Consider the following 20,308-nt stretch of genomic DNA (forward strand, 5'->3'; position numbering starts at 1 on the left):
AGTCTTTTAGAAAAGGATATCAGTATGTTAAAATGTATGTTTTTTCAGAAAGGTTTTAATCTGGAACAAGTAGCTTTACCTTCTTAATTGTCCTTATAGCATCTTGGTGAACTTGAAGTCGATTACCAAGTGAGGTTCTAAGTCCTATCTGTTGCATTATTTAAGCAGAATGGAAATACTTCTTTTGGATTTAAGTAAAATATATCTGTGAAAATAAATTGTATAAATCTAGAAACAGTGACATCTCACTGAAATTTTGCAAAACTTGCTTACATTGATGTGTTAAAAACGTGGTTGCATCACTGATACAGTGAAAAGTCAAGCAGCTCAATTGTCTTTTTAAAGACATCTTAAAGATTCTTATTTTTCTCCATGAAGGTTTCGCAAAGTCATGGATTTGAAAAATTGTAATTCTATTTGTATAAAGGAAAAAGATAAAAAAGCATAAATCATTTTCTGCTTCCAGAAGCTTTATATAATCCTAAAGTCTTTGCCAACTGTTATTTTAGCACCTTCAAAAGAGACATGGACTTCAAAATCAGATTCACATTGCATTTCTAATTGAAATCGACCCGTATGGGTTCAGTTCTATGTCAAGGCTCGGATTCTAGTAGAAAAGTTATTATGGAAGCAATGGGAAATCTTTCACAGATAATCCTAAATTTTGTCATTAATCCAAGTTCTTTGTAACCACGTTGAGCAAATATGTATGTCTTATGTTTGTGTTCTTGTTTTCACAGTGCATACATTATAACAGACTTCATGGGCATCAGGAATGAAAATTTTATGAAGGTAGCTGCAGTTGGGACTTGGATGGGAGATTTTGTCACAGCATGGATGGTAAGAACCATAATTACATTTTAAAAGGAAAGAAATATGTTTGTTGCTTTCAAGAGAAAGAGGAGAGGAGAGAAAACTCAATTTCTCTAACTCAAGTGTTTCAACCCAGAAAAGTAAAAAGTTGACAAATGCATAATGGCAGGTATTCAATTGACAGTCCAGAGGAGTTTCAGTTAAAATGTATCAGGGAGATTTTTTTTTTTCTTCTGTGAGTGGGAGTTTTGCCATTGGCTTCTGCATGGTGGCTGTCCTTTGCTATGAAGTAGCATCACAACTTGCTATCCCATGAAACAGTGAGTAACCGCTAAAGATAAATAATTTTAATGAAAAGAATTAGAAGTAAAATTAAACTGAAAGACGTGATAGAGAAAAATGGAATGAGAGGAGGAAAGCAAGCCAGTTACATGCCATGATTTGAAAGTAGTCTGATCTGACTGATTCATTTTGATCTAATTTAGAACTTGGAAAAATAAAGTTTTCACTTGGATTATACTTCTTACAAAGGCATCTTCTATGTGCAAGCCAAAGATCAGCTTAGTGAAAGAGAACCAGAAAACAACAGCTAATTTTTGGGAACAGAATAAAGTATCTGCACATTTTAATTGTTCAGAAAAAAGCATATTGTAAAGACAAAGTGATGAAAAGTGAATTTGTTTTTTAAGATTAGGTTTTTAAGATTTGCAGAGGTAAGATTTTTAGCAATTGGATTTTAACAATGTCTTCTACCCTTCATATTTGGAACATAGTGTACAACAGACTGAAGGGAAAAAAAAGCATCAAGGATTTTTTCAGGATGTTGTTCAGTATGTGTCTGTGGTTTGTCCAAGACAAACTGTACTGTGTGAAATGGTGGCCATGAAAAGCAAGTGCAGAGAAAATAATTTGTATGTGCTTTACAGTAAGGACATCACAGAATTGGTGCCTTGACTAATGTTGACAATTAATGTTGGACATCTTCTGAATTGGTAATAAAATTCATGGGTACTTCTGAATACCTTTAGCTTGCTTTTTTCTCATGGGCTTCCACACCTTTATTCCACTATCAAAGAAGAGATGATGCATAAACTAAGCTGAACTGAGAGAGATCATGTGCATCCTACATATGTGACTTAGGGCTCCAGTGACAGATTAAAGACAAGTTGTTCTACATTAGGTAATGTGGGTTTTTTTCAGTCTCTCTTTTCTTGTTTCCATTTAAAAAACCTCCTGTTTTGTGCAACACTGTATAAAGCATGGAAAGGGTTGATTAAAAAGGCATGATCCTGATGATTTTCTGGGTACTCAAAACCCTCTCAGGTCTCTTCAACAGCAGTCCCAACTGGATTGTGCCACAGCAGATTCCTGTGGCAGATGGAGGTACCACTGAAGAGTGGGAGAGAGACTAGGAGAAACTACAGAGGTGGTTTGATTAGAGGAGACTGTTTAAATTAGTCTGGTTCTATTAGCTTTCAGGAAGAGTAGAGAACATGGAATTGGAGGGTCAATGTGTTTTAGGACATGCTTTGATTGCATGAGGAGAATTAAGAGGTGTAGTGATTCATGCTTAGGTCTTCAGGGCAAAAGAGAATAGTGATATTGCTTCTGCAACACAAATCTCTAGGCCAAGTATACCAACCAGGCAATGGAAATGTCAGTGTTCAAGGGCAGCTAGGCTTGGGAGCATCAAACAAAATACTACAATTTCAGGGTCTCTACCTCAATTAGTAAAAGATGAGATTGGATGCATATGTTGGTGCATGGACATGTACCTTGGCACAAATCATGTCCCATGGCATCTAATTTAAGCAATCCATCTTATTCTATATCAACAGAAATTGCTGTGTTATTCATATTTGAATTTACTTGACCTTCTGCTTATAAAGCTCAGTGTGGAATTGATGTCAAAGTAATATGAGTCTTTCTGTGATATTATATTTTATGAAGTTTCCTCATCGTGTTTCAAAACAGAAAAGAAAAAAACAAACCTGTAAAGAAACCTTTGCACATCTTCCCATCACAGCAGTGTTTATATTTTCTTATGTTTAAGAAGTATTTTTTAAAAAATCATCCATCTGTAGACTCTAAAGCAGAAGATAAATACAGAGATGTAGCCTTCACTTCACTGTGTTTGAACCATACTGGAATTAGGATCTTATTCCCTATTTCATTGCAAACTTTGGGAATAAGCAGAAATAAAACAGATGGGGTTCCATTTTAAATATGAGTAATCAGTACACAATACTATTACCCCAGGACAGTGAGGAGTGGCTTATTAAATCAGGAAAGTGATTGAAATGGGAAAATATGTTTTGGATCACTGTTTGTCTTGGATTGAAAAGGCAGAAGTAAGACTTTCTCCTCAACGCTTCTAGCTGACTGACTAGTTTTGTGACAGGATCTGACACAATTTGTTATAAAATCAGCAATATTATTTCCATTGTGTGTAATGAGAATGGGGCTGTGCTACGGGTGCACAGAACCTTCTCCTTTGTACCTCTGGACAGGAGCATCTGCTACTAATGAACATCTTTGCTGAAATCTGTAGTAAGTGTTAGATATTCTGAAGTCTGTGAAGAAGGGAATGGGTTCAGTACACTGACTGTCTCTCTGCACTTTTCCCTCTTTGAAGCCATGGAAGTATATCTTGCAATCTTGTACCTGCTTTGACATGCCCTCCTGCTCCCATAAAAAGTTCATTGTCCTCATGGAGACTGCTTTTGAGGCAGACACTACAGATTTTTGCACAGTAGGATACCTTGGAAGAAAGGCTAGATTCCACCCTATAAACAAACCTATAAACTAGCAATTACAGCTGCCTTCTGGGAGAGTGCAAGCAGGCTGAGGAAGGAGCTGATTTGAGGGCAGAATCTCTGATGATTAGAATGGCCTCTCTGTGAAGATGAGCAACCTGCTGCAGCTGTGTTTTTGTGAGGGACACAGTCCTGAGCATGTGGAGTAAGGCACGCTCAGAGGATAGCTGCAGGAGTGAGTGAGTGGCGCTGAAAAGTGACACAGAGAGCAGAGTAGTGTTGGCTTTCATACTGTCAAAACTGTTCCCTTTTGGTGATGGCTTTTTGGCCTCCACAAAGATTGACCCTGAGCTGTGAACTATACTCGTACACATGGCAAGCTTTGCATTAAAGACATATTGCTGCCTACAAACCCTACATACATGCGAAAGAGGCTAAACAGTAGAAGTTTAGAAGTTTGTTGTACCTTTCTTAGACATTGCTTGCTAGGATTATCAGAAGCTGAAGCAGTTGTCTTCAGCCCATGTCTGAACTCTATGAATATAGCAGGCTGATCCTCCTGACAAGGGATCCTATTCCTATTTACCTTCTTTCTGAATGGCAATTTAGTTGAGATTCTCTTTTCCCATGTTAATTGCTAGGGAGAACTGGGAACATTTGAGAAATCACTGAGCAGCAGAGACTGTGGGCTCCTGTTATCAGAAACAATGATAAACTCTAGGGATGGTTTAGTATATTATTCATCAAACTAGTGTTCACCACAGATGTATCAGCATATTCTTTTTAAAAAGAGAAGCCAGGAATTTTCTCATCACTGTGCTTTAGCAGAGCACTTGACACAATGAGTGTGAACTGAATCATTGTAGCAATTCCTGGCTGTTCTTTTTGACACCTTTGCTTGACTTCAGTTTGACTTCTCCCTTGTGTGGGATGATGAAGAATTCTGGGACTGTTTCTCTTTCATCATCTTAGCAGATGAATTAGAAGGAAGTTAGGAAGTAGTACTTCCAGCATAGATGGCAGAGTGAGAGATCACTATTGTTCTGCTAATCCAGTGCTGACTAAGACACACCGTATCCACATGGATGGATGGATATGGAGGTAGAGACCTTCTGCCTAAGACTGTTCTTGTCAGGACACAGTATTGGGATTTCAAAAGGTTAGTACTGAGTAGTGAATCTACACCTCCCTTTCCTCATTAGTGGAACTGGATAATGACTCCCATATACACAAGTTGCCTGGGCTTCTGTGAAGTCTTTTAGGGGAAGGAGTCACTTCATTGGGCAACATTCTGAAATATAACTTTTGGTGGGCTGCTCCTCCCCTTGATAACGATTATCTGATTTTATGCAAGAAGGATTTTCTTTTCTGAGATTTTCAGCATTAGCTATAAAAGCTCCAGCTTTTCAGCCTTATAATTCCAGGGGAAAAACTCACACCATTTTGTGTTCTGGCTTTGCTAGTTGTGAAAAAAATAGATTTTTGTCCATTTTTTTTTTTTATTCACATTCCTCTGTTAAACATTTCTGTCTTCATCCTCTGGTGAAGAAACTTTCTGTATTTCTACATTTTATGTGATTAACATGTCTTACCTGGGCAGTCCCAGTGTAACCAGCAGAGGGGCCTGTGGCTGGTTTGTAAAGAATACTCTAAAGGGCTGAAACCTTCCTTGTGATTCTTAATGCTATGAACATCAATTGTTGACAGGTTTAAGTTCATAGTTACTGCCATACAAGGACACAGTAAATCTGTAGAGTCCTAAACCAGAATGTTTTTCTGTCACATGCACCATATTAAATCTCGGGCTACAACTGTAAAAAAGCCCAGTTCTTCCACCTGGTCAGACCAAAAATCCACCCAGACTAGCATCTTAAACTGTGACTATAAGCAGAAGCCAACCAGGAGAGTAAAAATAAGCCAAAAGTATGTGGCAGGGTCCTCTAACGCTCTCCTGAAATGCGTGCAATTTTGTGTACATAATGACTCTTGATCTTAGAATTGTTTTGGTCATTTTGTAACACTTGGCATTCAACTACAAAAATTTCATGTGCCAATTTATTGCCTAGGGACTTTCTTCCATAAGCACCTTTCCTAATTCTTCACATCCAGCAAGCCATCATCCTTTTCACTGTGCAAAATTTAATATAATTATAAAGCTTTCTCACCTCACTGCTCATCCATTTTCCCAGTTTGCTTAGGCATATGACAAATAACTGCATCCCCTGCAAAAATCCCTGTGGAACTCTGGTAATGACCTCCCTCCATTGCTAGAGCTGTCTGGCTAACCTACTTAGCTTCTGTTCCTTGTCTTTTAATCAGTTATTTATCAACATAAAGGCCTTCCCTAAAGCTCTTAGTTTTGAGTTTCCATAGAAGCCTGTGACGAGGAATTTTTCAAAAGCCTACTAGAAAATTCAGCTTTGCCTATTTCAAACACATCTCCTTTATCCATGAGTTTTGTTGACCTCATTCAGTTATGCTGTTCTGAAATATCACCATTCCCGTTGTTTACAGAGCCAGCCACTTAGCACTCCTTCTGCAGCCTCAGATATTCCCTCTGCCATTAAAGAGGTATTCTAGCAATGCTGGCTGGCCCTGAAAATGCTGTTTGCAGGAAAGACAAAGTCACAGCTCAGGAGCTGTGAATGTGTGAAAGAGTATGGAGCAATCTTCATCTGCCTTATCAGTGAAAAACAGTGAGCTTATTTCCTCATGTTCATCTTACCTCATCATTACTTTTCTCTGTCCTTTTTCCTCAGCACCTCTTTGTCTTATGGCCTGGGCATTATTTTGCATGTGAAAAAAAATTAAGCTGTGAGTATTTTGTTTTGTATGTTCTTGCATATAAAAGAATGTTCAGCAGAGCCTGAACATGGATGTTGCTGTTATGTCGAAGACAGAAATGTCCCTGCTTGTGGTAAGACCTATATTCTGAGTATGGGCATGGATTCCATGTTTAGAGAATGTCAACTGTAAATACATAACCTCTCTTTCCTGAAATCTTATGTTCTCTATGTATTTCTTTGGCTCTTAAGAAGTTTTTGATATTTTCATGATTGGATGGAATTGTTGAATCATAATTTTGAGCACAGTGACATGTGTCTGCTAAAGTGATTTTTTTGAATCTGAGCCTCTCTTGGTAGTCTTGCTGAGAAATGCCTTTTTCTTAATTTCCTGCTGTACAGACAGTGGACACAATCTAATTGCTGTATTTTAGGATAGAAGTACTATCTGCCCCAAATATATTCTCACTTGGCACTTCATTTTGACTTTGTAAATGATGTTATGGTGTTTCTTTATAAAACACAGGCATAATGATCTAATACACTGTACAGTGTAGAGTGAAGTAATGAAGTACATGCATTACATGTTAGTAAACCCATCACTTGATGTTATTGTCTGGTAGATACCTGGTACCTGTAGAACACTCTTGGTGTATTTTCTTCTTTACTAATTTTTGTGATAAGAATAGATGGTTACTTATTGCCATTAAAACATTTTTAATGGCTTGCAATCTCTTGGCAAGAGTTTTGAAAGTATTTGGAGATATTTGCTTTTGACTGTTGCCTCTGTGATCATGACAAACAACATTTATTTGTAGAGTAGGATAGCAAGCTATTCAATGATTTCAAAGAGCTTTTCTTGGGTCGATTAAGAGAGAATATTATTCTTGTCCTCTATTGCTGAGATGTAACTATCTATGTCAACATCCTAGAGTAATGAAGAGTTCATTACCACTCTGAAGAAACTAGATTAATTTACCTCTTCATTTTATTTAATCTCAAAATGCATATATGTTGCTAGAGTATGTTCACTCAATGTGAGCAACATTGATACTGGAAATACTATTGTATTGATGAAAATAGCAGACGCACTAAATTATTGCAGTGAAAATATTGAGAAAACAAAATAATAATGTGACTAAAAAATGAAGTTTACTTTAGTACAGGGAAGGACACCAGTATAAAGTTTATGTTGAAGGAAAACATAACATCATCATTAAAAATAATAATGATTCCAGGATTTTGTATTTAACTTTTAGACTAAAATAATAGCCAAAAATGTGAACTCTTAAACTTACATTATTCTTGAAAAGTAATTATTCTATCCAGGAAATTCTGTTTAGCAAAAATAGTGCATAGGTTTATTTGCAAGCAGTGAAGAATCCATTTTGATGCACATTACAAGGCAATTTAAAGAGTCAGGAGTCTTGAATGACTGGCACCTTTTTTAACTCATGCCTCTGTCAAGGTTTGGGCATGACAATTTAGATTATGATCAGTGTCAATCTTCTTGATTGTTTCTATTCCACTGGCATATCAAATGACAAAATAAAACTGTAATTGAATTTGCAGCAGCATCCGAAGTGCCGTACAGCTAACAACTCTGCTGTTCTCGAGTAGCCGAAATGAAATTGAACAATGAAACATGAACTGGAAGGAGCAAAATGGATGTCACCTGTTCCTAAACTCACTTGCCAGGGCTGCACAGAAATGTAACTAATAACATTATTAGTGGCAATATGTTTCTTTCCATTCAGAGAGGCATACAAAAGCCAGTTGCCCCTTTTGTTCACCTGTCTATGTTGTTTTGGTTTTAATTTCTTTTCTTGAGGGCCAGTCCAGTTGCAGAAACATTCTGTAGCTAGTGGTTCTATCTCCAGGTGATAACCACAAGTAAATTCATCAGCACAATGGCAGTCCAAATATATCCAGTCATATGAGAGCTGCTAATTTTGTTTTTTTTCCACTTTCTGGGGCATGAGTGTGCTCATATCCTGCTCTGCTTCCTGACTGCCACTTAGTTATATAAGGTGGAGTGTGCCTGGTGTCATCTGAGTTCATCCAATCATCCCATCAAGTCAGATTGCACTATTATTTATTTATTGATTGATGGTGTTGCCATCTGTTCATATGCTCTAGATTATAATTATCTGCCTTTTCAAGCTTGATCTTTTTTTGTATTCCCCTGTCACTTTGTCATTTCAGTCCTGACCAGGCATTGCCAGAGGTGTTACTTCATCCCTGTCTATTTCCCACCAGTGAGCTCCTTCAGCTCATTGCTGCAGCAGTTACCTTTGTTGATAACCATTTTCTGGGCTCTAAAACATGTGCTTAGTATATCTAGCAGTAAAAGCCTCAGGATTATTTTTGAAGAAGGCCACAGCCAGCTGTACCTCAGAGTTTAAGAGTAAGAAATGCAAAGCCCAAGTCAGACCCCAAAATATCTTCTACTGTAGTCTAAACAGCTACTGACATCTTCCAATTATAAGCAAACATAGTAGGAGTTCTTTCAAATAGGTGTGACATTTTCCCAGCTATCTTTTTTAAATTTCAATGCTTGTGAACTCATTCACAGTTTTTTGTGACCTTGTGCACACTTTTCTTGAAGTCTGGATCCCATCTAAAAATACAGGAAGGGTCATATCAAATATTAATAAGAGAAATTCTGTTCTCCTAATATTGTGAAGTCAAAAGACAAGCTTTAAGGAGAAGATATGTCTTCCTGCAACTCAAATCTTGTCTGATTGATTTGTGTTGTAGCCTCAAGCAGCCATACCGCTATAAATGAGCCTGGGGGACCTCTATTTTCTCTTCCTTGTTGTCTTACTTGCCTTTGCTCTTTTTCACGTGGAATGGTATTTGCTTCTTGATGATATTTATGCAGCACATCTTGATATATCCTGGTTATATGTATTTAGAAACTGAAGTCAGAGCAGCATATAAATAAAAAGTAACTATGCAGCAATTCTGCATTCTGACATGATGTACTCCATAGAAATGGTGTGAATGAGTGGGTGTCAGAAGTGCTGGAGAAGTGGGACTCTAGAAATAACATGTTCTTACTGAAGATCTTTGAGTACAGATGGCAAATGTGTAAACTGTTGGAGTCTCTAAGATGAACACTTCCTCTCTGGAACAGTCTGGTTCTGGATGAGATTGCAGCACAAACCTTTCTCATTGACTGGGGGAAGAAAATAATTTTCTTTCTGAAACTGAAATTGAAACAATTACCTCAGCTAAGATGTGCAATCAGGAGCTCTATGATCAAATGGGGAAAGATGGTTTTAAAAGTATTATGAAAGGAGTATTGGACCGACCATGCACATTCAGCTGAAGATCTTTACTGGATTAAATATGTAGCGAAGTAAGACCTTCTGTATCCACAGGGAGAGGTTAGCAGCAGATGGCAGTGGTACACAGCAATACATTTCATTAATTCTGAATTCCTTCAGAATCTGTAGGATGAACTATTAGACACTGTACACAGTGTACAAGGGAAAAAAGAAAAGAAGGATGTCGTATTATGAAAAAATATATCACAGCACTCTTGCCTAAAATAATGTTGAGAATGTTGTACATTATCTGTTCGTCTCTAGAAGGAAGAGCAGGGTTAAAACTTGTAAATTAAGAAAGACACTATTTCTGATCTTAAATTGCATAATTTTAATGGGTGGGTGTTCAGCTCAGAAACTTTATCTCTGATGCTGTTTTGTAGAGAAAATGTATTTATAATATGTCCAGAAAGTAATGGCCAAATCACTCAAGTTACCAGGATATGACTTATTTTGTGTTGCATTATGCCTAAAAATGAAAGATTATTGTCACAGCAGCTACAGTACCTTAAATTGTGCTCCATGTTATCATAGGTCAACTTGAACCACAATATATCAGCAGAGCAATTAAACAAGTGCTTGAGCAAATAGAGAACAGAATTAAGTTTCCTGTGCAGTACTGCATAATATATGAATTATAATATGGCGTGAGAAGTCTTCTCTTAACGGCCCTTCTGTGAGCCCTAAATTGAATTAATCAAGAAAACCTGAATTGTAAGTGAAATCACTAGCTCTCTCTTGCATGTATGGAGAAATCATAGAAACTGTCAAATTTCGGCTTATGATACTCTAGCCAAATATATCCATACTTGTGATTGTGCTCAAGAAAGAATGAAAATTCAGTATGTTCAAACCCAGTTTTTACAGAAATAATCAGATAGGTTTGCTTCCAAAAGCTCTTTGCTGTCAAAACCCAAGTCTGACTTGAGTGCAATTCTGCTGATTGTATCAGACTTAAAATATACAATTGCTTCTTAAAAACTTAGATATTAAAAAGTTTCAATGGATATGAATTAAAATTTGTTGTAAAGCTTCATTTAATAGAAGCACTCAGTAAGATGAGTCTAATCTCTTGGATTCTTCTTAATTTTATTTTACATTACTTGAAGTGGGAACTTGAAGTACTTTTTTTAATGGATAGAGGGATTGTCGAGTTTCACTTAAACTTTTCTAAGTACTTTTAAAACCTCCATTAAAAAGCTATTTTTGTAATTTCTTACAGTACTACGCTTCTCCAAATCACAAAAGAAATCACTGCCTCCTACACTGGCAGTAATAAAAAAGGTTTTGCATTTTCCAGACACTAGGGATTGATCTTTATAGCAACTCATGAGATATTTATGCTAATATGACCGTTTTACAATAGAGAGCTGAAACAAAGGAAAAGGGAATTGGTGATGGAGCTGAGACAAGACCTTGCCCTCAGTTTTGTATTCATCCCATCCCTGCTCTCCTCAAATATTTAAGGGAAATTATTCTCTCTATCCCCATTGATGGCAGCATTCTAAGAGGCATCTCTGCAAAGATGCTGAATAATTTCTTCTGTGGAAAATTGCAACGGAATGTATGTGCACTGGAGATACTTCCAAGTGGTGAATGCCTGTGGACTGTGCTCCCTTTTCCCCTGGCTTCAGCTGTGTGGGAACCCAGAGTACATGGTTTTTTCTGTCATGGCTTGTTCTGGGCTCATTTCTGGCTTGTCTTCTCTTCTGCTCTGTATTTCTTTTATAACTTGTATATAGCTTTTATAACTGTACCAAAGGGATGAAGCTCATACTAATGTGTGGTTGCAGAAAATCAAGGCACATATTCCCTTTCTCTTAACCTGAAGATGTTCTTGCTTAAATTTTTTTGGCTCATCACGTGGTGACAAAAAATTAGTTTTACTACCCACCATCCTAATTTTATTGTAAAGAAACAATTTAAGTAGAGTTATTAGACAAGATAATCTACTTCATCATGGACAGAGTTCTGTCAGGAGCATTATCATAATGAGGACAAATCATGTAGGTATGATTACATTGGTCCAGCACTAGTGCAAGGCACAGCTCAGGTTGCAGCACATCAGTGTTGTATTAGGCAGAACCATAATTTTCAGACTACAGACATATTTTGTATGCGCTTCCTTTTATATCTCACAGACCTCCAGAATATCCATGGCAGATGAGGAACAGGCTTTATTCCTGGATGGCTTTATACATTTTTACTTGGGTCAACACTTGACCCAGAGAATGAAGGAAGTATTTGTTTGACCAAGTAGTAGTTTGGTCTCAGAATTGGTAAGATTTACATTTGGACAGCTACAGATTTTAATATTTTATTCTGAGCTGATTTTCTGGGTTGTCTTAATAGTCAATGAAGAGAAAAAGTCCTGCTAAGCCATTGGACTATATTTGACATCTAAAATAATGCAAATAAATCATATTGTAAAACCACATATTTCTGTCCACTGGTACTAAAGGAATTATAAGGCGACTCAGAGTTAGATATTTATATTCAAGGTATTCAGGTTTTGTGTCCTGGGAAAACCCAGGACACTTACAGGGGATATAGAAGTTGTTCCACAAAGCAGCAGAATTAAAACATGTAATGGTTTACTGTTAAGCATCCCTTGGAATTAAGGAAGGTAAAGGAATACTTCCAGAATGTCAAGGATTTCCTGATGAAACATTAAAAGAACTTCACATAAAGTCAGAGGTTCATGCAGCAGTGGGTAAATGAAACCATAACACAAATAAACCAGCAGGAATCCACATGTAACAGCAGTGTGAAATCCAGGATTGTATTCACAGTAATGAGAACAAGCATGTCAGTGTATCCTCCAGAACTTTAAACTTTGCCTTGAAGTTAGGAAAATTGCTAAGAAGAAATGTTATTTAAGTTATCTAAATTTCAAGGCATATTTCAAAGGATATCAGGCATTAATAGATGAAATAATTTGTGCATGTATGTGTTCCTGAAAGGCAGCCTTTTTTGTGTTCTGTTGTTACTGATACAAAACAGGCTTTTTAAGGCAATTGAAGGCAAACATTTATGACTAAGCTGATCTGTGGCCACAGAAAGCTTTGGCTCATTGATTTCCCCTGAATTTCCTGTCCTGTGGTGATTTTCATGTACATTCTCTTTGGTGTGACCATAGCCAGACTGGGCCTGTATCTTCTACTAAGTTTTTTCATGCTTTGCTAACCTACTATTTTTATTGATTTAATTCTATTACAAGGTTATCTTATGCTAGTTGGTAGTTGAAGGACTATTAATGAGTTGAGGTAGCATGAAGGGCCTGAATCAGCCACATGATGCTCAAAGCCAGATGCTTGGGAATGATCTCAGAACAGATGCCGACACTGGCTGACTATTCCTCTGTGAGGTCTTTTCTCTGGCTCTTGTCTGGTCAACTCTACACCTTCTTTCTCCTTTGGAAATGCATAGAGATTTGGAGCTGAAAATAGAGTGTAGTGAGACCTCCAAGCCATTCTAACATTACATGGTGTTGCCCTGTTGGGTTATTGAAGACTGTTTAGCACTCACTGGAATAAAACTTCGTATTGCAAAAATGAAATCTGAATTACCAACAAGTATTACAAAAATCCAGTTATTTGACAAGAAAGGATAATAAGGTACTGAGAATTTAGCTGTAATGTGGGGTTTGTATTAAAAGCTCTGAAATCTAACCACTGAATGATGATGTCTCTAATTGTTGCCTCAGAAATCAGCTTTTTCCTCTTAAGTTTTTTTATTTAAAACTCATTGCTTGTTATTCATTTCAAGCTGTAGATGCTAAAAAAAGATTGTCTTTTTCTATTCTTATTTCTGTGTGTCAGTATTCTGGGATATTCTAAGTGGTTCCCAAATATATTTTAATTCTGGTTCTACCTGTCTCTCTTCCTGCTCTCATCCTTTCTGTGCACCACACAATGTCTTAAACTCCTCATATTTCCTTCTGTCTTTGTAATTTGTTCATTCCCTTGCCCAGTATTTTTTACACTCAACAGCCTCTCCATACACATTACACTTCAGTTCTTTCGCAGGAATTAAATTTCTGACCACTTAATTAATGATGACTTAATTGATCTATTCATTTCTTGTACTTCTATCTTCTCTGTTTCACCTTTTGACACCTCTGTGATGTAAAAAAGGCACTGAGTGTTTTTCACTGAGTGTTTTTCACTGACTGTTTGTGTGGGGTTTTGCAAACTGTATAATGCTAAGGCTATGCTGCAATAATAAACATTAGTGCTGATTGAATTTTTTAGCATTAACACAATTGCTTCACTCTCCTCGTGTGTTGTGGTCAATGGAGGAAGTCCTGCACACCCCCCATGCTTGCTGTTTTCTTGTTGCAATGATAAACATGATGAGTAGTCTGTTTTGAGGCTCAGAGTGGGCAGTGTACAAGCTTACAGCTCTCACTGGCACCAAGGACTGTCCTTGCTGTGCAGTCCTGATGTGTATTTTCTGATATCTACATGCTCCTCTTCAGCCCAGGAGAGACCTCTCTGTCAAATGGGTCAATATTATGTAGAAGGTTGAATCCTTTTCACTGAGGATTTAATCAGTGCCTCACCAGACTATATAAAAGAAACCAACATGAGGAGATTTACAGGAATACAGCAGGGGCATGACCACAGCAATCTGCCAGCCACTTCTAATGGCTATACTTTAATAACACAGTTAAAGGAAATTGCAGGAGACAGATTGCTGAATTAACCCTGGCTGTAACTTTTACCTGTACAGAGTTGCATGAGGTGGGCCTTGGTGAATGTGGTCCTTTCTCTGTGGTTAAACTACATCTTTACACCTGCTCTTAGTAATGAAGCACAGATGCTGGTGACATACATTCACTGCAAGTGGCAATGCAGGGCAGACTTGTCAGAGAAAACTCAGATTGGCATTAGAAATTTTGATTAATTAAGTAAAATTAATTGCTAAGATCATAATGCATTTCAGAATAAGGTATACAATTGCAGCAAACGATCAGTTTATTTTTGGAAGAGGAGTAGATGGAATAGCTTGTATTTAAATAAAAATAAATTCTAAAACTTAGTAGTAGGACAGGAAGATGTACTCACTTTGCTGCATTAACTTGTGGACAGCTCATTAATGAACATCACCAGGCAGCAAAACATGTCAACATTACAGAAGGACTCAGTGTGCCACCCATGCAGCTATAGCTTGTGAACCTCTGTGCAGTGTCCTGACTATCAGCATTAGTACTGATAAAGTTTCATTACTGATGACTTTAGAGCCAAGGTATTTTTAAAAGAAAAGTCTGATTCCACACGCACTTTTATAATCATTTAGCTGCACCCTTATCAAAACTAGTTTGACAATGTGAGAATGATCATCCCACAAACCTTACAGAATTATTTGTGTAAAAAGTAGTGTACAGATTGAGCCCACAAACCAGTAAATTTGGAGGAGCCCTTTAAAAGTTTTAAGAGAGCTCCCACTCCTTGTTCTGTAGCTCTAGTAGCTGCTGCTCTGGTTTCAGTTCACTTATAAACATTGAATCCAGCCCCCAGCATCATTGCATGAGGTCACTTGAGAGAAAAATTGAATTATTCATTGTGGTTTTAAAATTTTTTGAAGTTCAGATGTTCAAGAGCTCACAGTCTATTCTATGCAGTATGCTGAATGACTTCAGAGAGCAGTGTTGGTTTTGTTCTTGGGCTTCTGCTGCTGTCCATAAAGCACTTAGGCAGTGTTTTTGCAGTGTATGATGTCAGAAACGTAATCCCTCGAGTGAATGATATGCATTTGTATTCATGCCAGGTCATCTTATTACCCTAAGGTTTTTACTCAGTCCAGTTGCTTCCACCAGCTGACAAATCTTTGAACTTTGTGCAGCACTGTTCTTCAGTAACACCCATATCTCAGTTAAGGATAAAGTCCCAGGACTGAAGTGTGACATTGTGATAGTATAAAGAGTGTTAAAAGTTCAGTCTCATTCCTTCTGATCCTAATAACTGTTTATGACAGCCTGTGCTATTTTTCTTTCAGATGCTGAAAACACTTGTTAAAGTGAGTTAAATTTTTATGAGACTGAATATTCCTTTCCTCTTACAAAAATATTCAAGAGGATATTTTTCTGTCCATCTGAAGCACTGCACTGTTTAAAACACAGCACTCTTAAGTGGGCTGTTTTGAATTTCCTATCACTGTTGAGTTTCCCAAAGTAAAAGTACTTTATGGAAGAAGGAGAGAGAAGTGCTTTTACTGGGAGAAAGGACCATTGTCTTTCTAGAGAAAAAACTTAAATTTTAATTACCAGTAACTCTAATCCAATGAGGAAGAAATTGGAAGAATGACTTGAAACTCACTTTTCAGTAATTTTCATTGGCCTCAAGAGAGGATATGTTTGAGACAGTAGGTAGGCAGTTTTCTATGCTTTTTTCCTAGTCTAGAAACCACAAATAGGAGCAGTTACTAAAGTATTACACCTCTCACTATGTGTGTCCATTTTGTATTTACATCTGGCAATGATTATACACTGAAGACTGGCATCCAATCCATCCACCCATTTTGCATTTTGGTGGGGAAGAAACTTGTGGAAGATCTGAGGATTTTGGCTGGTGAGATTTAGTAGTTTCCCTCTTAATGGTAGCACTCTCACCAAGATTTAGCTTCTGTAAAGTTAGTTCTTCTGCATTGCTGAGCTTCTTCCCTTGGCTGACAGCTTCATTGTTCCAAGGGAACAGAGCTGTCAGAAAAGGTCATCACTGCAGAGGGGATGGAGGTCTCTCAAGTACCTAAGGCCAGTCCCACAGAGAGTTTTGAGGACCATGGAAATAACCTCCACCTGGACTCTGAAATCGTGAGGGAGCTTGTGCAGAGACCAGTGTGCCAGGATGATGCATTCACAGTGGCTTGTGTTGCTAAGCAGACTAGCAGCTGCTTTTGTAGCAGTGGGAGTTCTTTTCACAGTATGTATTTTTCAGTCTTGGATACTATGAGATGCAGTAATCAATCTGGAGGTCATAGGTTTGTGGATCCCTGCTGCCTAGTCTCTGTCAGATTGATTCTGAAGAGAAGTATATTTTTTCAGTACTTCATTCAACAATAAGTTGATGTTTAGTAAGGTGGCAGATTTTCTTCATTTCTTTGTGGTCTTTGTTGGGAGTAAAGAGGAAGAAGTAGTAGTTTGACTGGATTTAGGAGTGGTTCTTGTATTCCATCTATCCCATACATCAGAATACTCAGTTTCCTTGGGTACAGTATGAGGTTTATGGGTTCCCCACTTTGCTCATAGGATGGCAGCTGTTGACTAGATGATTAAGAATTTCCTGTTAAATCCTGCAGTTCAAATTTATCTCTGTATTCATGTCTGTATAACTAGGGAAAAACAGCCTGCCTGTAATCTGAATGTTCTCTGTGCTTCTCAGTGTTTTCTTTATCTTTTAATTTGTTTGAAAATATTTGAAAGTATTTATATTAAAGTAATTGGTACTTTAAGAAAAAACCATGAGTATCCTTTTTCTAAATGAAAAAAGAGGAGATTCAAAAGCATGTCTGACAGCTAGACTAACTACTCTGTGGAAATAGTTTTCATAGCATACTCTTGAAATATTTTTACACAGAGCAGTTAAAAAGACCTTGAAGGATTATTCAAAATCATGTTTCTGCAGAGAATATATTGCCACATACAGATACTGAATAAAAGGAAGAAAATTCACTGCTATCACCTCTAACATTATTGGAGGATTCTATGGATGTTCCTGCACTGTCTTCTATTGATAACAATAAGCAAATCACTTATTTTCAAGTATTTGTGCACCTTACTGATTTTATAGGCAGCCTACCAACCCCTAATTCACCAGAAATGTTAAAATCTAGGAGAAATAACTTTTTGTGAAGAATGCTGATTAGAAAGGACATGAAAATTCAAGGTAAGGAATCTGTCTCCTGTGCTATGTTCAGCAAGCCAACTTGCTAACTTAAGCATTTCACTGCAGCACCTATGTGGAACTAATGATTACTGCCTGTGCTAATAACTAAAAGATGTTACAAGCAATGCATGTAGCATTTTCACTTTCATCTGGTAGTATGTTGCAAGTATATTTTGAAAAACAAGAACATGGGAATAAGAAAACCGAGTCACAACACAGCCATGTGTGCTAAATTAGTTATCCAAGTAACCCCATTGCATCTTGGTATATCATGTTATAATTCTGCTGCATTTTCTTGCCTTGTCTACAAAGATAAAGCTTGGAGAAAATTAACTGCATCTACTGAGGAATTCAGTAATAAGCCCAGAAGAATAATAAAAACTGTGTTTAAGTCAACAGCTTAAAGGAAACAGCTGTGCAAGAACAATGGCTTTTGAAACAGGGTGAATCTTGACAGAAGCTCAGATCCTGTATATTTCAGCCTTGTTCATTTGTCAACATAAAGGCAAGATAAAATCTTATGGGATTAAGTAAACTCATAGCTAAAAATACTGTTTGACACTGCTTGTAGACACTTGACAAGCCTACAAAGATAATATATTGGTAGTCTTTTCATCTAGAAAAGAATATGTTTTTAAGGAGGGTGACTGCCTTTATTGAATTTGGATTCAAGCAGTGTAGTATTAGTACCTTCAAGCAATTTTAACCAGATGTTGCATTTTTCTTCTTTTCAGACTTTTCAAATACAGATGGTAAGGAAATCATGCGTGAAATACTTCTAAATAGAACCTTTAATTAATATTTAGAAACTTTTTTGCAGCTGGCAGGGTTTCTAAAACTGTTTATCTAATTTTTTAAACTGTGACCCATGATTGGAATTTAATTTAGTTAATGAGGATTTTTTGTAATTTTAAGTTCTGTATTTCATATGTACTTTGCAGCAGCTTTGTAGCATACCTGTTCCTAAACTGAGCATGCCACCCCCATTGATGCCAGTTGTGCTGTATGCATTACATATTGTTAATGAGGAGCAGTGACAGGCACCCAGAGTGTCAGATCTGTAATTTGTGTCAAACAAATCTGATGAGAGTACAATAAAACATGACAGGAAAGTCTGACTGCCTTGTGAAGGGCAAGAGTGCAGGCAGAACAGTAAAGTCTAGGCTGAACTCTGTTCTCTCTTAGGTGTATTTAGAATAAGGGTCCTTCTTTCCATACAGTCACATTAATGGACTTGCCCTAATCAGTGCAGTGGAGAGCAGAATTCAGCCCTTTCATCCTTTTTTCATAGTAGCTTTCCACTGATATTGGCAAGATGCAGTTCCTGAGTCAGACCTGCTGTTAACCTTCAAAATGAGCAGAAGGTATTTTGAGATCCCATGAGAATCATAAACTTCTCCATTTTCATTTTTGTTTATAAAAGGCATTTCTATTGCCATGTGTAGAACAGCTGAGACTTTTCTTCTATATCAAACATCAAAATGTTAACTTTGCAAAGGGCAGTTCCAAAGAGATATGTTATACTTTGCATGCATGTGCAGCATCCTGCATTTTTCTGGGAAGATTCTCACACTAGTTCACCCTCCAGTAGGTATCTGGATGGTGAGCCTTACTTCCATTATCTGCTGTATTTGCAACATACTGTTACTAAAATCCCAACAAAGAAAAGGAAATCTGTGAGTTTTGGCCAGCCATAGCTGTACCTCATCAGTCCAGGTGTGTGAACCTCACTGCTCTTAGAGGAATGAAGTTTGCACATTTATAACTGGAGCTTCAGGTGTAAAAAGATCACACTTTTGCCTGGCAGATTGACAGCAAATTGGTGATGGTGATGCCTTGAAGAGCAATCAAACAACGTTGCTGTTTATCAATCCTAACACTGAGAGCCGAGTCAGAGCTTGAGGGTAGGTAGGAGCAGAAAAGTACAAATGTAGTTTGAAGCTTTTACTGTCTTCTAATGCCCAAGTCTGAGACTAGGGATCTGGGCCAAGAAATACTGTTAGCTTAGAAAATTATTTTAAATGAAAGTCACAGTAGACTGTTTTTCACACAGAAACAAATATCATGTGTCTGCAAAGACATCTTCAGAAAAAATAAAGCATGTCCAAAATATTCCCATAATTTACTATTTACTGCGATGAAAAAGCAAAGAAATCTCCAGTATAGCAAACTGGTAGAGCTGTCTGGGCAAGTACCTTTGAAAGAGCTGAAATTAAACAGGCTTTGTTCATTTGCTCTCCTTAACATTTCCATGTAGTTGGTACTGCTTATCTGTTTGGGTTTTTTATCTTTTATTCTCTGGGAACTATAAAGCAGCATGTTCTTATTGATATGATAATATGGAGACCAAACAAAAGTCTGGAAATGAAGATGGTCATGGCCATGCAGAACTTTCTTAAACAGCCTCCTCAGTGTTCTTTTACCACCCATCAGTTTCAGATTTTCCAACCACACACGAGTCAGCAGAGTGGCTCATATGAACCTTCTCCATCAGCTTCAGTACAAAGTCAGACAGCTTAAAAAGCCAAAAGCTTTGTTATTTTGATCCCAGGAAGCTAAGAATAGATTTTCAAGTCCCCAGTTTTGTTCATAAATGGAAAATTGTCATGAAACAATGTAAGCTATAGGAATCTGCTGCTAGTCATATTCCAACTGACAACTTAATCTATTCCTAATTATTGTTCCGGAATATTTATTGTTGGGTTTCTAATTTATAGTGCAGTTAATGAGAAAGGAGC

General features: G+C 37.3%; 1 protein-coding gene across 3 annotated transcripts in view; it reads left to right on the forward strand.

The window, feature by feature from the left end:
• The window catches only part of TMEM117 (transmembrane protein 117), a 180,977-nt gene that overhangs the window by 74,624 nt on the left and 86,045 nt on the right, over window positions 1-20,308 (forward strand). For all 3 annotated transcript variants that reach the window (XM_036401269.2, XM_036401268.2, XM_036401267.2), the window contains exon 4: window positions 741-840. In XM_036401269.2, the coding sequence (XP_036257162.1) occupies window positions 741-840 (100 nt within the window). The remainder of the gene's footprint in view (window positions 1-740; window positions 841-20,308) is intronic.

The sequence above is a fragment of the Molothrus ater genome, chromosome 5, assembly GCF_012460135.2.
Source record: "Molothrus ater isolate BHLD 08-10-18 breed brown headed cowbird chromosome 5, BPBGC_Mater_1.1, whole genome shotgun sequence".
Lineage (NCBI taxonomy): Eukaryota > Metazoa > Chordata > Aves > Passeriformes > Icteridae > Molothrus > Molothrus ater.